General features: G+C 42.4%; 1 protein-coding gene across 3 annotated transcripts in view; it reads left to right on the top strand.

Moving 5' to 3' along the window:
* Positions 1-10,396, top strand: part of NTMT2 (N-terminal Xaa-Pro-Lys N-methyltransferase 2) — a 39,401-nt gene extending 29,005 nt beyond the window's left edge. For 2 of the 3 annotated variants that reach the window (XM_074832888.1, XM_074832886.1), the window contains 2 exons: positions 1,867-2,116; positions 4,769-10,396. In XM_074832888.1, coding sequence (XP_074688989.1) covers positions 1,867-2,116; positions 4,769-5,043 — 525 coding nt within the window. In that variant the 3' untranslated portion in view covers positions 5,044-10,396. Of the gene's footprint in view, positions 1-5; positions 137-1,866; positions 2,117-4,768 lie in introns of those variants that run through there. The other variant, XM_074832889.1, reaches the window with a different exon arrangement.
* Positions 10,397-18,117: the final 7,721 nt, after the last annotated feature.

Below are 18,117 nucleotides of genomic sequence, written 5' to 3'. Positions count from 1 at the left end.
TTTCAGCGAAGTGTGGGATCAAGCTTCATCTCCCATGATTGTTCCCTTTCCTTCTTCTCAATGGCAAATGGAGATGTGTCATCAGAGGTCCTTGCCGTGACGCATCATGGGAGATGAATTCCCTGTTTCAAGTGAGGTACTGTGACTATAGGTTCTCTGAGACACAAATGTCAAACAAGTTATATGACTTTTTGTCAAATTCTGTTAGTTGTTTTGGTAAATCATCCCGGTTTTCTCACCAGTTTTCTCAAAGATTTTTACTTAATCGCATCACTGTAGGCCTGTATGTATCTGCCTGCAAACAATATGGAAAACCACCTTGTAAAGATCCAAGACATGGTTCCTTCTCCTTTCATGAACTCCTTGTTACAGCTTAGTCTGGTCCTCAGTAAAAGCCACATGCTCCTAAGAGCAGCCTGTGAAAGAAGAATGGCTCACATTTTCTGGCTAACTACAAACAGGTAGTCTCCAGAGTCCAATAGGGTTGAAGGCTTGTGGACTCTTGCACACATCAGGAGATTAATCTTCCTAGGTATACAAATTGGGACCAGCAGCCCTGGAGACTGGTGAGAGCCTTTGAGGTCCTTGTGCTCTTTCTACAGTTACTCTATGTAACCAGATGCTCAGCCGGGCTATTCATAGTCATGCCATTGACAGTACTGTCCTTTGACCTTAATAATCTACTGAATTACCCACTGAAGCAAGGCCGAAAAAGCAGTGAGTTACTTGATTTATGCTTGGTCATCACAGAGGGGGTCTCCCATAAGCAGGAAGAGCAAGACTCTTCCTGGGCTTATTTCCTTTAAGAGCAGTGAAGCTCCAGCAGGGACTTTGGCCCATAGCTTCAGTTCAACACTCAATTGCAGGGGACAGGGAAAAGGTGTTTACATTTGCTTTTAATATATTTGTTTAACAGATAACTTTGGCCAGGGGAGCTCCAATCTCACAGTCAGTCCATGTACAGACTTAAAATTTCTGTTTTACAGAACAGCAGCAGGCTCTTAAGAGCCTTTTTATAGCTAGAATGGAAGCTTTAGGGGTGAAATACAGCTTTCATTATAAAGCTCCTTTTACAGTGACTCATTATTTTCTCATAGACATAGCCTTTGTGCCACATTTTTTCACGTCTGATCTCTGTCCAGAGATGATATTTATGAAGAAAAAAAGAACACTTAAGAAAAATCTACTCAATCATCTTTCTTGTCTCTGTGCCTAAAAAAGAAATTCTGTATATGCTCCAGTCCAAACTTTCTGAGTTGTCATAAGTTACCTACAACTCCAAGATCTTCGTTCAAACACGACTTGTTTTGAAAACTGAACCCAAACTGATCCCAAGGATGCTCTGTGTCTACAGAGATGTCCATAGGCATCTTGGGAGTTCTGTGCTGCAGAAGTTACTTCTTGCATGCAGTATTTGGTATATGCTTACTTTTTTGTTAGGCCTTTACAGGTCTCAGAATGAGGCTTATCTAGCCACGTCGTTGGCTGTGGGGTAGGAATATTTGATGAAGTTGCAAGGGCTTTACAAAGACTAGTGGATCTTCTGAGAAAGCTAGGAGCTTGTTAAAGATTATGTCTCTTCTTATGCCAAGCAAAAACTTGTTGTACAGCAATAAATGCAGGGGGGCAATGCAGAAGTCCCATCAACAGCAGCCTGGGAACATGGCAGCCCAGCTTGGCTCACACATAGTACCCAAAGCTGTATTGATGCTGTCCCAGGTTCTTGCCAGTCTTGCAACAGCCCTGAACAAATAAGGAGACAAGACACTAGGCTTGGTGGGCTAAAGGCCATAGCAGGTAACAGAGTTGCTCTGATCTTTCAGGTGGTATTTTTCAGATTTCAAATTATTTTCTTGTATCCCACAGGGGGTGGGGAAAGCTGGCACCAACCGCGCCCTGGACTGCGGCTCTGGCATAGGTCGTATCAGCAAGCATGTCCTGTTACCAGTTTTCAAGAGCGTGGAACTGGTGGATATGATGGAGAATTTCCTGGCTGAGGTCCCGAACTACCTGCAGGGCAAGGAGGACAGAGTAGAGATGTATTATTGCAAAAGCCTCCAGGAATTCACTCCAGACCCACAAAGATATGATGTCATCTGGATTCAGTGGGTTTCAGGTTAGTTCAGCATGATTCATCCAGCCCGGCATCTCAGAGGACTGTACAGCCTGTGCTAAAGTTTATTTAAAAGAATGATGCAGCTGTAAAAGGAGGTTCTCAAATCTTTGGGACTGCTTCCTAAAATCTCACGAGAGACTTCTGAGAGTTCTCCCCAGCCACATGCACAGTGGGTACAAATCAAGTTGTTGGTTTTTTTCAGGTCATGTACTGCAGGAAGGTATATGTTCTTGGAAAGTAGCCTGCGTGCTAAGGTGCATCTGAGGAGTAGGCCTTGTATGTGGGTTGTCTTGAGCAGGAATCCTCCTTCTTAGTTGCCAGTGCTGCAGACAGATACACGGGGTTGGCCTTGCCTGTGAGCAGGGATTTCTGAATCTGATGATTATCCAGACTTGGGGATATTTCAGGAAACAATATGTAAAAAGCCATAGTAAAATTATCAATACCTATAAACCAGATCATGTCTTCTGCATGCACTGATGCTTGTCAAACAGGTTCACTTAGCTATGTCCCACAGTACCCCCTCATATAAGAAATATCTGCTGCTTCTCCTGCAGCCACCCTGGTGAATGACCTGCAGCATTAAGAGCAGCAGGCTGGCAATCAGATAATGTGGGCTATGTACTTCACCAAAAAAACCAGTTCTTGATTTTTTCTAGAAAACCTGTGGCAGCGCCTAACTGTCCTTCCAGAAAGAAAGTTTTCTCCTAATCTGTGAACCTAAGTGTCCATGGTGCAGTTTCAGCTGGCAGAAGTAATTATTCTAAAGCACAAGAGGAGGTCTGAACAACTCGTTCTCTCCAAAACCCTGGAGACAGATAGTTTCTTGCTAGGCAAAAAGAAAGATAAAGGTAGAGAGATTAGCACAGGAGATGGTTTTATTCAGGAACACTTACTTGTCCTCTACACATAGTCTTATGAAGTAATGAAACTGAGCTTTGTAGAACAGGTCTTTATAGCTGTACAAGCAAATTGCTTCAGACCAGTATCATTTTCCTTTGTGTTTCTGCTTTTCTTGAATAACCAGTCATTGCAGTAAATGTAGCTCCTGCCTCATCTTTTGAGCAAATCTGAGTCAACATGAGACTGAATGAGCTAAGACTTGTCTGAGGCTGTGCTGATCAGCTATGTGGCTGCCAACAAAGGGAGCATATGCCTTTTCTTTAGCATAGACACAGATCTGAATCTCCTTCCTCCATCAATTTCAATGAAGTATGTGGTGATCTTAAGTATTAATCAAACTTCTACCTCTATCTTGAATTTGACTGAAATATGCGAACAAGCTCAATGCTTTTTGGTGGAGTGAGGGCAGGACTGTCTGGTAGAGAGCAACACTGTGAAGATCTCATTTTCTTAGGAAACTAGGCTAAAAGCAAAGTTAAGAGAACATTAATTTCCAAATTAGGTGTTGAAAAGCTTCAATGAATCTTACCAATGCAATCCTGATTTGTCTTATGTATGCATAAGTATACAAGCCCAGGCTGTTATTTTATTAAAAACTAAAAGCACAAGTTTACATTTCATGTAGAAATTACCATTTTCCTTCAACTTGAAAGGTATTCAGTTTTAAGCTTTGGGGCTTTTTTCTTTTTCTTCTTTTTGGGGGGCGGGGTCGTTAAAGAAACCTGACATGCTATGTCAAAATGTCATTTTGAAATGACAAGTTCCATTTATAAAAGTTTAAATCTTCCATCAAGAAAACTAAATATTTTGACTGGAAATTACAAATGATTATTTTTTTCAAGATTTCATTCAGTTTCTGACCACCTGTCCTTATTAATTCATTTTAAATGTTTCACATGTGAGAGTTCTCGTTTTGCTCTTCTCTGAGTCCTGCACTGTGATCTCAACATAACAGAAGTATTGATCTCTGAGAAGGAAGGCTAAAAAATGCAATCCCAATAAGATTTCTCAGTAAGAAAAAAAGTACTATTTTAAATGTATATGGTATATGTAGAAATCACAACAGTATAGGGTAATATAAAGAGTTTATTTGGCAGTTTGGAAGTTCTTGCATTCCTCACTGGATCTTTGATCCAGAGCTCCTTTGATGGGTACATAATGTCACACAGCGTTATAGAGATTTGTAGCATTAAAAGACAGAAGGGACTGTTAGATTATCTAGTTTGACCTGTTCTATATCACAAGCTGTTATATTCACTCCTTTACCCTCGTACTGAGCCAATAGTTTGTGTTCAATTAAAACATCCTGAGAAATTCAACCACGCTTGATTTGAGGACTTCAAGAGGTGGTAAACACCACTTGTATTGGTAGCTTCCAATGGGTAATTACTTACACTGTTGAACAGTTGTCACTTATTTCCAATATGAATTTGTTTGGCTTCAGCTTCCTGCCACTGATTCTTATTATGACTTTAACCACCAGATTAAAGAACCCTTCAGCACCCAGTATTTTCTTCACTATTCCCACTGATGTCTGTCCGCATCTGTTGCTACTACTAATATGGATCCTAAATAATGATTTGAGTTTGTAAATGTTGATCTCGTTGATTTGCCCAAGATTTCATAAATCATAAATCTCCTGCAATAAATAGGGTATGGACACTCAGATCAAGGCACCGTTCTGATGAGTACAGGGGGAGTCTGTTTGAATGGTTAATAGTGATCTATTTTCCATCTTTTCATCTGTAGGATATCTGACAGATAAAGATCTCCTGGAGTTTCTCATCCGGTGCCAGAATGGCTTGAAGGATAATGGTGTTATCATTCTCAAGGACAATGTAGCCAGGGAGGGCTGTATCCTGGATTGTCTGGATAGTAGTGTGATCCGAGACCTGGACATCCTCCACAGCCTCATTGAAATGAGTGGACTCACCATCCTACGGGAGGAGAGGCAGGAGGGGTTCCCTGAGCAGTGTGTCCCTGTCTGGATGCTGGCCATGCAGAAAGGCCCTGGCCATTCCTGACTGCACAGTGAGATTGCAGAGACTGGACAATGGATGAACCGCAGGACTGGGAAGGAGAAAAGCATCTACTAGAATCCTCCTAACCATGCACTGCTACTGCTACGCTAGGGCAGCAACTACTAAAGGATCGGGAGAGAATTACAATTGAGCCTGCTTCTCCAGGGAATAGTCTGCTTCTACATCCTGCCTGCTTCATCACTCTCTCCACTTTTAAAAGCCTTTCTAACAGCTCCTTGTCAGATCCCTCTTTCGTGAAGAAGTCAATACTGGACAAAACTCAACTAATAGAAAATAATTGGGTCTGAAGTTTCTGTAGTGGCTAATACATTTTGGAGTGTTCTGTATGAGGTGTTAAGAAATAAGCCTGGTTTTTACTACGGCACTTAAAAATCATCTTGGAATTTAAGAAGGATCTGTCAGATCACTGAGGCAGGAAATTCAAATAACTTCTGGAAAACCTAACCCAAATTTTGACTGTCATCACTATCTGTACTTTAAAATATTTAAAGCAAAAATGTAAGGAAAGTTTTATCCATTTGTTGGCATCAGCTATGCAGTTTATTTATTCTTTTGCATTTCTGTCAGTGTAGACAATAAGACAACCTGGTTAATTTTCCATTTTTAGGAACTTTATCCTCCTGATGTTTCTGCCATAGAACAATAGTGGTGCGTAAGGGTTTTTGCACTCCAGGGGGAAACTTAAATGACAAATATATGCATGTTTGCATTGAAATTTTGTGAAAAGATTGCCCCACAAATTACATTCTGGAAAATATTTTTTCAAAATGTTCACAGTGGAAACCACTTGAAAGCTTCTTTTTATTATTCATACCACTGTAAATTTCTTTCTTTCCCACATTCAGAACAAGTCTGGCACCATATGCAGAGCTAATGGGATTTCATGGGGTGTTAATAGTAAGACTGTAAGAAGAACTAATACAGTATTGTATTAATTAACAACTGTACTAAACTGCAGAGGGTGTTAGTGTAACCCAAAAGCATATATGATTTATATTCAAACAGCAGCTGTATAAGCCTGGATTTGAAAATACTAACACACATACCATCTCCTTAAGGCTCACAGAAACTACACATTAAGCTTCTTGTCCTATCCATATAGGTGCAGAAAGTGCTGTGGGAGGACAGAAGTTCATTGTGCAAAAAAATTCTGAATTTGAAATTCTGATTCATTCTGAATGAGGTCAAGAAGGGAGAATTTTGAAATTCTTTATGAAGGAAAACCACACAACCACAGACTTTTCCAAGCTGATTAAAACTTTTGTTCAAACAAGATCAAATATTTCTTTTGAATTGGACTTTTAAAATAATTTGCACTTAAAATATAATTAAATGCAGTAAAAAGCATATTAAATATGGCTTGTTCAAAGTTTTAGAAATTAGTGATAACATTACAACGGACTGTTCTGACTCTGTCAGAATTTTTATCATGTTTTATTCCCCTGAAATGCAATTCTGGCAAAACTTATCAGACTTTTTAAAGAGTTGCATTATGACAAATCTCCATGTTCTGATGGAAAGGGAGTGCTATAAAACATCCTTCACATGACTGTAGGCATAATTGCCTGTGTCAAATATTGTCATCTGCGTTAGATTAACTCACATAGAAGCCTGAAGATAACGAGATCAGGGAACCTCTCAGCTGGATTTTAGTACACTTTGCCATCCTTTGATAGCAAATCTCCAGTTTTGGTTTTAATTGCATAACTCATCTTCTCTAGCAATATGGTTGCATATGTTGAGAATTTCCAATTTATGGCAGAGGGCTTCCTGCCATCAAATCTTATCCAGCAATTGTTCTCTTAATGTGCCATCGCTAATTGTAGCATTAAGGAAAACAACCCTGGTGATTTGGCGAATATTCTGGCGTGTCGTATAACCTAGAAACCTATGGTTCCCATGACACAGATGCTTCTGGAATGTTTTGGCTGATTCTTCCATTCTAATCAGCTGGTAATGGATGTAAATTTAGTATGTAACACTGTTAAAAACCCAAGGTGAACTCTTACCTTCTGGAATTGTCCCCAGAACTAAGTGCTTCAAATTCCCTTTCAGCCACTACAACACTTTCATTCTGCCGAGGCAGTAAAAGCTGATGTGGTCTTTGTGTACATATGAGTGTGTGCAGATACCTGAAGGAAACCCAGTCATTTGTTTTACAGGAAAGAGGCATCAGTCCTATAGTTTGTAACCCTAGTTAGCAATAACAGGAGAATATTGAAAAGGCCTTTATGTGGATTACAAATTAATTTGTCCTTCACCATTTTTTTTCCAGCCAGAGACATCTGCCATGGTGCAGAATACTTGGGGACTGCTGGAAATCCTAGTACAATGGTGTCTGCCAGGCATATCTGAATGGTGTTGGTCACTACGATGGTGAGAGAACGGCATTCTGGAAATAGGGAAGTAAACAATTTAATACAAATCTAAACAAACAGCTGCCACATCTCACAGGGCAGAATATATCAGCTGTTCACTTACACAACAGAGTGGGTGCAGTTCAGTAATGAGAGACGTGGTTCCAAGATGGATATAGAATGTAATGTGGTTTAAGATGAAAGGTCAAATATAAATGACTGGTATTGTTATCAATGCAATACATTTTTCAAGGTAAAAATGTTCTTCCTGTATTTTGTACATCTTTCCTATTCGAATTTCCAGAATAGATGTACATAAACATATAATGAAAATTGGTTCCCTTAACTATGTGAGAAAAGAGACAAGTAAAATCTTAATTTGGTAGAAAAACCCATATTTCATGGTTCCCACATTCCTGGAAATTAATGTTTCATGGCTATGTTGCTTCCACAGTAAAATATTAAAGCTTTTCTGGTGACATAATGAACCTCAAGAGTAAAAGAAACACAAGCCCTCCAGGGCCTTAAATGCATGAGATTGCTGCAGACTGAATAATATTTTGGTTTCCTCCTTTTCCAAGATATATTTTAATTCAAGAACTCCCAGTCAACCAGTGTAGGCCACCCTTAAATGTTCATGAACATGAGTAAGGTCTGGACTTTACTATATTATATAATAATAATAATAATGAATCACAAATTTGAAACAGAAGATCTTGCTTAGAAATCATCTATGTATCACTTGCTCTTTGGTGTTCAAAGACTGGATAATCAACTCAGTTGCTCTGCCTCAACTTTCAGGTTATTTAAACCATGCATTTAAAGAAGCCTTTAGCTCATCAGATTGCAGTGGGAGTTTGAGTCCCCTTTGTTTGGTGCTCATTTAAGACTTGTTCCCAATCTCAGTATTACCAGAAATTTAATCCAAGGTCAAGACACTGACTGAGGCAAAGTTCACAGAACATTCAGGGTCCTTCGAGCTCAAACCCTCATTTGCCACTGACAGGTAGTTAGTGAAATACCCAATTAGTCCTTCAATCAGATGTTTCTCACATCACTACTCAAGTAAACGCTTAGCCAAAGTGCAGTAAAGACTGCTTCTGCCATGTCACCACAAAAGCTCCTGGTAATGCTTGGTTTCCCCATATCAGGTCCTGTGCTTCTATTCTGTGTGATGGAAAGCCAAATTATTATCTTTATTATATGAATGTGAGGTTCCTTGCAAAGAGATCGTCAAGCCCTGACAGTAGCCCCCAAATGCTTCTGCAACCCGAAGAAAATGTAAGGAAGCAATTCTTACAGTGGTCTGAACAGTGATCCCAACTGTGCAGCTCCAGCAACCACCAAAGCTCAAGCTGTTTGTGTTCCGAAGGCAACTCAGACATTACAAATGTCCTTTCATTCCTAATTGGAAGAGAGAGCCGTCATCCTGAAACATATCACTGAGTGGATATTCTAAAATACTTTGTTTCAGAAATGCTGAAATGATCATATCAGATATTTTTAGTTTGACCTTCTTGTTTGGATGTTTATATAATCTAGTCTAAACTGACATGTTTATGTGAGATGATAATGTAATACATTATATAGTATTGTAATAGTTTAAATGAAACATGAGTTGCCTACAGAATATGCTAATAAAATCAGTACATTCCCTGCCCCCAAATTTAGTGAAACAAGTCAGCAATTTCCAGAGGAGACAGTAATTTCAAGAGGAGCAGTTCTGACAAGAAGTATTTGCCCGAGCTCTTTTTCTCCAGACATAGCCCATCCATTCAGGCAGCTTGCAGTGTGCCTGGCCTAGGGAGCAGCCACCTTAGGGTCTTTGACAGGCAGGAAGAAGAAACTGGCACCTCCAGAGCAATTCAGACCACCTCAGAGCTGAACTGGCTTGAAATAAGAGTCTCTCCTCTCCCTGGTGGTTGTACAGCGGGAATGAAAGCACATCCTTGTTACAACCAATTCAGTATCTTCATTGTTAATGTCAAACAGAAGTGCAGTGTGATCTGAGGAGCTGTGACTGTCAAAACCAGAAAAAGGCATGGACTTGGATAACCAAACACCCATTAAAAATCAAAGTCACGGTACTGGGGCACTACATTAATGGGAGCAATATATCACTGCATAATGCCAGCTGACAAAGCTTTGCCAGTTATTCCACTGAGTGCCCTGAGTACCTTTATGTCATTCACTTGTTTTTTCCATTCTCTTAATCGAGGCTCCCCAGAGCGTTTACAATGGCATATCAGACAGTAGGCCTGTCCAGAGGAACTTGGCTGTTACGTGTGATTAAAACCAGTTGTGTTGCATCCCATCCCTCTTCTCTTCCTTTGATGCTTCTTCCAACTTGCCAAGAAAATCCCTCCTCCACTTGCCAAAAATGATTTGTTCTCTGTGGACATCACCACATCTCATTGAAGTAAAACAGATTACCTTTGATTTTAAGAGGAGGTAATTCTGTTTATCTGAGAGCAATAACAACACGCTGTATTTCAAACATACAGATTAATACCCATCTCTTTCAATTGATGTCAAGTAGGGACTCCCAGACCTTTGTACCAAACAAAGCTCACGTTCTCATTATCGCCACAAATAACGGTATTTGTATGACACTATACATCCCTAGACCTTGAAGCATGCATGTTCAGGACAAGGAAACTGAGGCATAGAAGGGTGAAAGCATTACAGCTTTACCTAAGTGGTAGCTGTGAGTGATTAACACCTCCACAAATCAGGCCACTACAGGAACTACAGAGTGTTTTGCAGGCAGGCATAAACTTATTGTGGTCGTATTTGGAGCAGATAGATTGAAACAGCATGGTTGTGGCTAGCCTGCTTATTAGGCCAACCTGATATATCCTGCAAAGACAGGGCTCAGGCTGAACAGGAACATAAAGAGCTTCTATTCCTTTCAAGGCATTGGAAGAACAACCTTGTGTATGTCTTCAGCAAAAATAAAGACAGAAAATTGATGGAAAGTCTCTGTTCCCTGTATCTCTCTTCCAAAAATGTTGAATTTGCAGGCATTTCAACCTGTTGTGGTATTTTCAGGATCCTGAGACTAAGGTTTTTAGAGGCATGTGAAGATGCAGAAGTCCTGTAAGTGCATTGTGACTTAGACACCTCTTGGTGTCTTTGGATGCCTGTAAGTCTCTGAAGATTTGGCTTGTAGGAACCTCAGCTTCACACAAGACTACATTTTCAGAATTATCTAAGACACCAGATTTGAAAGCATATAAGTGCCTGTCAGTGGAGGTAGGCATCTAGAGGCATCTCTAAAGTGTTTGGCCTATTCAATCAAAGTTTAGCACCAGCATGTCTTTGAAAACCGCGCAGGGACATGTAGGCATCTTAGGGACAAAATCTCACTTGATTTGAGACACCTAAATATAGATGTCTCATCTAAGATAATTGTCTAGGCTCTCTTTGCAGTCAGTGGAGAAGAAGTGGCCCATACAGGAGACATTCATGACAGGCCCATGCATTCTTCCCATTCTAGATAGGTGTATAAAAGATCCGAGCAATAGCAACGTCCTTCTGAAAGCTCCATTCAATTGTGTCACTTTACAGTGACTTGAACTGATTTGTAGGTACATTATGCCTGATTGTTCCCCTCTCCCTAACCTCTCATAATGCCCTGTGAATGTAGAATCCTGATTCGCAGACTGTCTCTTCCAGATCTGTAGCAGAGATTCCCAAACAGTGACACATGCAGCCTGACACTGCTGGGAGCAACTTCAGTTCCTGCTGCCTCTGCTGCTGGGGCAATACTCCAGTGTGGAAATCCACTCACACTCCTCCAATAACAGAATAACAAATATACAGCATCATCAACTCCAGAAAATAAAAAATCACAGATCTAGCTTCAAAATCTTTGGAAGATTTCTCTCTGTGTGTACACATACAGTTAACAGTTTTACAGATGTATATGCATGCATGTGGAATATACGCAGTTTGCATTGACCAAGGTGTCCTGTGGTCTTTGGAATATGTGTGGCTTGCCAGCTTTTCACAAGGCATCTGCTGCAGTGGAACAGAAGCCACTATGTAATCTGGATCCCCAGCCACACAAAGAAATGGTCCAGCACTATTCGCCAAGGCAACTGTTGCTAGATCAGCATTGGATGTCATCTGCTCAACCTGGCTTCATCCCAGGACTCCATGGCAGGATCCCTTAGGTGACACCTGGCATGTCTCACTTGTAAAACCCACACAGATCTGTCCTAGCCTCTCTGAATTAATGTTGCTTGTATCTTAAGCCTCTCAGTCATGAGAGGATCAGCTAAGAGGACCTAATGACCTTGTGACTCCCTTCTCTATGGCCACATACAATCACAGAACACACCAGGCATGAGATGCTTCTCACCTAATTTGGACATCTAAGAGACACTTGTCTGAGGTTAAGATAATTGTCAAATCTTCCCATGATTGTCACTGGGGAGGGATCAGCTCCTCCCAGAAAACTTCTTCCCTCCTGTGATGGTTATCCCATATACTCAACTGTAGAAGAAGCCTACAGGACTGTCGTAGGTTCAGACAAGTCATTCTTAAGTGTTTAAGCAAGGTGAGATGAATTCCAGCTCAAGTGTATGGGAATTCATGGACCCCACTGTGAGACCAATATTCAGTGCATTCAAGTATGTTTTTTCTCCACAGATGTGGAACTTGGATCTGCAGCCCCAGCTGTAAAAATCTTGCAACTCTGAAAGCCTCTACTGAGGACCAAAGTGAAGGTTGTCGGAAATTACTCCATCTTGGACCCTTTCGCATTTTCCTTTCAGAAGGTAAGGGCACGGATACTCCTGAAAACTCAGTGGAGTACAAAATTGCACTGATGTTTGGCTTGTACCTCACCCAGATAGACATGATAAGTTTCCTGAGAGGTGCTTTTTGCACTCTGGATTGATCAGTTTACCAGTGAGCCAGACCTGACCCTCTGTTGAGTCTTATTAAATAACACACTAGTTTTATTTATGGATCAGTACGTGAGTGCATTGCTAAATAAAGTGGCTTCTCCTAAAATCAGGGTATCATTGGCAAACTCTTAAAAATCCGACCCATAAAATAAACAGACTCCAGGAGTTACCTGTGACTCCCGCCACTGCAGTAACTTCAAGGTAACAAGAAGTCAATAAATCTCCATCAGCAAAATCCCCACTGGGATCCAGCAACTGAGACTCTGAAGCAGCAGTCATCAAGAGAAACTAGGTAATTCAGTAAAACATTAAAGTTCCCAGAGGAACCATATTTGGGCTGCCTTGAATTGGTGAGAGAGGCAGGCCTGACCACTTACCAAAGGCAAAACATAGGCCATTGAAGAGGCTCCTGTTTGGATAGCGTCTGTAGAGCCACTCTGCTGTCTACTTGCTCCCTGCCTGTGATTAGGCTGTGTGTCATCCCTAGCTGTCTAGATGCCAAGGCAGAGGGACCCTGACCACGTGAGTATGTTCTCATTTCACTGCTCAGGTAGGATTAAGTCCCTATCGTTCTGTTCTCCTTGGTCTTGTAGATCCCCAAGCTTATGTCTGATAGCACCTTCAGTTTGCAGCATGCAGTAATTCTGATTTCAGTGGGCAGACCAAACCCTGCCTTTGCCCTAATGTCTCTGAGATCAGTAACTAATTATCTCTTTTTCTGGGCTCTTTCAGCACAGGCAGCTTTCTCCTGTCTCCCCCAACAGACTGCATTCTCTACAGCAAGGAGAGAAATAACACCTCACAAAACGTGGCTGAGCACATCACCGCATTGATCCAAACCAGCCATGCAACAGCCAGGACAGGTACACGAACTGAACAGAAAGGATTTAGGAACCAGTGAACTACGTTGCAGCGCTGCCTTCTCAGGTAGACAGATGTACTTACAGTCAGGTTTTTATGGCCTCCAGCATCTCAGCATCAGAGCGTGTTGTAAAAATAAGATCCTGTCCACCCCACTGTCAGGTGGGGAAGGACTAGTTAGCTTCATTGCATGTATGGGAACCCCAGAAAGCAGGATACATTCATCTCATCTTACTTCAGCTGTTTAGTCCAACTGGTTATTACAACAGTCTAATAATCAGGGAAGCAAGGCCAGTACCTCTGCAAGACTCTTCAGTCCATCTGGTGCTCTTGCACAAATCTGACATTAGGCATATCATGCCTTTCTGGGCTGATTAGTGATTTGGTCTTCATCTGGGACCATATACCTAATGTTAAATTAGTTGAATCTCATCTTGAGGGAAGAGGGGCCTTAGACAGTTGTATGCGTTAAAGGAGGGAACAAACCTAGCTCTCCTTAGTCACAGCCATGTGCTCATACCACTGAACCATTTTCTCTCTTATTTGTGTAAACTGAGGGGATTTGGGTTTCCAGCATGGTAAACAAGGATTTAACTACTTCCTCCATCCTCCCAAATAACTTTCCTTGAAATTAACATGGTAAACACAGCCCTCACTCTCAAAAAAGCCTTTCTGCTTGGTGTTGGTTTTGTAACTGATCCTCTGCTGGAAAACAAGCAACTCAGATTTCTGCTAAAAACAGCCCAAGGGAACCTCTTAACAATAAGATTACAAACAGTCTTATACCCTGCTCCACGGGGTCCTGTGACAGAAGAGTAGACACCCAGCCATGGGTGGGTTTGTAATCCTGTGTGATAAAGAAGCGTTAGGGCAGCTGGCAGCACACGGAGAGCTGCAGAGAGTGCCTCTCTCCCCTCCAGCTTTGTGCCCTGCTTGTCAGACAAAGAGTGGACAGAACAGCATCTGGCACCTGGGATCAGGAGCCAGAAAGAAGCTGTGGCCTCATGCTGGGCATGTGTGAGTTGCAAAGGTGGTGGTGGGAAAGGAGAGGGATGTTTGACATAGAAAGCAGGAGACTTGACAGGCTGGAGTATTTTCATTGTGAGAATGGCTTTCAAAGAATGACATTTTAGGGAATAATAATCTTGTGTTTGTAGTTAACACCCTTTAAGGTTTAACTGCACTGTGACAGTTAGAAAGTTGTTCTTTCAAAATGAAAATTCTCACATAACTAGAGAATGTAGAAGTGTGTCTAACCTGCCTTTGCAGATTTTCCTTCCTTCCTGTCCCATAACAATGAGTGCACACAAATAGCCTGATGTATCCATAGAAGCACAGTGGCAGAAGTCAAAGATCAAAACAAAGATGACATGTAAGGAGGCAGAGTCAGAGACAGGAGAAAACCAGGGACTGTGCTACTTCTCTTGACTGGGGAATAGCGAGAAACTTGCTGCCTATCACATAGTCTAGGAATATGTGTTGGAACTGTGCCTTCTAAATGTCTTTCCTTAAGCTTAGGCTTAAAAGCACAAAGCAGCTTACAGCACTTTCATTCGTAGGTCTCAAAGGGTGCAGTGCAGGGAGGAGCATCTGGTAATCCCTACTGTAGAAGGGAAAACAATGGCCCGGAGCATCGTATCACTGAGTAGCCAAGTTGGGAATCCCACCTGAATCAATCCTGTCTCTGGACAAAGCTGTGACTTCCCTATGAGTACAACAGGTAAGTTTTTCACAGGCTGGGGCTAGGTTTTCTTTGGCATACTGTGTACCTTTCCTTCACAAGGGAGCTGAGAATGACAGCTAGCAACCAGCTCCCAGCCAAGGCCTCACTGCTGCTAGAGGCAGAGCAGGGCCTGCAAGGAGAGTGTCTTGGTACGGTAGGACGGGAGTTCCAGCCAGGACAGCTGAGGTGAAAATCCTGCACAAATCCATATGAGACACCCTTGAAGCTCAAGACATCCATCAGCTAATCCTCCCTTTGGCAATCCCCCCACTTACCCCTTCCATCAAAGGAGCTTGGATTACAACGGCTGCTGTCTTAATGAGTGAGACTCTGAAGGAGGCTGGTTTCTTCAGGACAAAAAGTAAAGTACTTTGCACTGTCTGGATCACCTTGCCTCTTAAGAGAACCAGGCATTTAACAAACTGTTACTGAGCCTCAGGAGGCAGGCAAGTGCTAACCCAGGGAGCTGTGCACCAGGCGAGTTGGGGCCTAGAGAAGCTAAGTGCCTTGTCTCATGCCGAAAAGTAATCATGACCTGAACTGGGCACAGAATGTGCATGTCCCACCTTGCAGGCTTTTGAGCAGATTGTAAGGCCAAGGCCCTGGCCATTCACTGTCACTACAGACCTAATGGTGTTCTTTGGTGGAGGAAAGGTGTTAACTCACGTTTCCTGGCTGCACTCCAATTTGGCTGACTGCATTCTTGCTTTCTTAAATTCCTGCCCCAACCAACCAAACAGTTTTGACTGTTTGCTGATTCCCCCAATCACTTGTTGCTGTTGGTTGTGAAATGGCCCCTCTTTCATCCTGGACCTCACTGCATTGCGCTGCTTAAATAATCTGGGGATGTAAGGCTATCTACCATGACATTCCCTGTTCTGGAGAAGCACCTTTGCAAGATGGGTTCCCTCCCATTCCTTTCCAAGCCTTGGAAGTGTGGCTGTCACAAGAAGGATGGTGGAGTAGGGTGGTCTCATGTGCTGTTGCAGAGCTGATGTGCTTAGAGAAGGCTTTACAGTTTCTCAGTTCCTCTCATCGTTGTTTTCCCTGTAACTATCGTAACAAACTGCCCGTGCCCCTCTAATCAAAGAAATGTGAAGTTAGCAAGAGGCCCCAAATACATTTCCTGGCAACAAGACAAAAGTAAGTCTACTGAGAAGTTTATGCAAAGAGAATATTTCTAGTATATACAGTTCTGTCTTGTTCTCAGATGCTCATACCAAAGCAATTACTGTATGGGAGATGCCGACTGGCTGGAAGAACCTGTCCATTCTGGGTCTGTAATGGAGTCTGTGAGGAGATCAGCTTCCTCGTGTGGAAGAAGGTAAGTGTGTGTGAGGAAGGGAGGCTGGGGCATGTTTATTTGGGAGGGTAACCTTTCTGGGCTGGGAGCCTACTTTTTAATTTATTTGGTGGTCCGGGAAAATTTGTCACATCACATTCTTCAGCTTCTATTTCCACTGAGGTGATTACATCACCCCGGAGTCTTAGCTAGCTAACAGGGATGCAGCTGTATAAAGTGCAGGCTGGCCATTTCATGATGGCAGCAATGTGGTTTGTCCCTAAGACAAACAAAGTTGCACAGAAGAGGTAGAAGTCTGGGTCCGGCCAGGGAAATGCAGGTCCAAGGCCAACTCTGAACTTCGAGCCAGCTCACGGATGGTTTTTTCCATGTCTGCTTTTACCCCACCCTTCAGCTCCTCACAGATCAGATCCAGAGACACATGTGGCCTCTATGTTCCTGTAAGCACGGTGTCTGCTGTTTCAGGGTTCCTGGGAGAAATGCCCAGGACGAGTACCAGGGTTTTCCAAGTAATAACTCCAGTGGTCTGAGAAGCATTTTGATGGTCTGAAATTGCAGGGCATCTTGGCTTCTTGACAGCACTGCATCTTGCAAAACAAGGATGAGGGATCAAGGCCTGCAGGAGTTGGCACAAAGACTGAAACACAGGGTTGTGGCAAAGTGCTAAAAGCTGAGGAAGGTGGAAGGGGAAAGCTCTAGAGTGTGAGGTTTCCATGGTAGAGAATCAGTGGCTCTCCCACTCACATACTCTCTTTTTGGTGCCATCCCACATGCTAGCATGAATACAGGGGAAAACTCAGTGTCTGCTGGGTCACAACCCCTTGCTGTGGTGTGCCTGGGTTCAGACTCTCAGTATTCAAAGGGATGTTGGGGTATTTACTCATGGAGTCTCACAGCACCCCTGAGAGGTGTCCTAGTACTTTACCACCATTTCACTCACAGCAGTGGTAAAGCAGTGCAGGGAATCACCTTGCACAGCCAGAGAGTGCGGCAGTGTCAAAGCCAGAAAGAGAAAACTTGGGGCTGCCTGGTGCTCAGCTCACTGTTCTCCTCCAAACCCTGCTGCTTCCTCCGCAGAATGCTGAATCTGCTTCTGAACCCCATGTCTCCTGTTCCTAGTCTATCTTTACATCAAAATCTTAACAGCAGTTTAAAACTGGCGTAATAGGTTTTGATAAAATGCATCTCTCAGCTCTTGCAGGCAGGGATTCTATTTGCAAAAGCTGAACTCTTCCTCCTGCAACGCAATGCAGTCATACTCTCAGAGAGTTAATAAAACCATGCGTGCCCTTTAAAAGAAGAAATCAGGAGGATTTTTTAGACATTTTTAGGCAAAGGTTCTTTTTTTTCTTCTTTTTTTTTTCATGCAGCCTCCTTGGTAACCAGTTAAAACAAATTCCTCCAGACTGTAAACTAGAGATAATGGAGTTCGCCTTTAATCTCGGTCCGCTACAGATCAAGTTACCTCTTAGAAATTACTTATCCTGGCCAAGCAAATGAATTGGAATTGATGTTCTTAATTGTTTTCTAAATTGCTGTTCCCCACTCCCTTCCTCCCCTTCTCTCCACACAGCTGTTTTGCATCAGAGTCTAGTCTAATGGGTACTGTCACTCACACAAGGGGGTGAAGTCATGTGGTCATAAAAGAGAAAGATTGGGGGAAGAGAGGGAAATACCACCCAGTGCATTATCTGGCTGTGACACACACAAATTGAATAGAAATAATTCCTCCTAGGGGGCTAGTCCCAACAATGGACACAGTTCTGTCTTGGGCTAGAAAAATGTGGAGACTCACTCCATTCTCTGATACTTGCTTCTCTCTCACAGAGAAGGAAGATGATTAAAGCACTAGTTTGGGACACAGGAAACCTGAGTTGAAACTGCTGACTCTGCGGC

Source organism: Strix aluco, chromosome 8 (genome assembly GCF_031877795.1).
Source record: "Strix aluco isolate bStrAlu1 chromosome 8, bStrAlu1.hap1, whole genome shotgun sequence".
Lineage (NCBI taxonomy): Eukaryota > Metazoa > Chordata > Aves > Strigiformes > Strigidae > Strix > Strix aluco.
The sequence above is the reverse complement of the archived record's forward strand: the minus strand, read 5'-3'. Positions and strand labels throughout refer to the sequence as shown.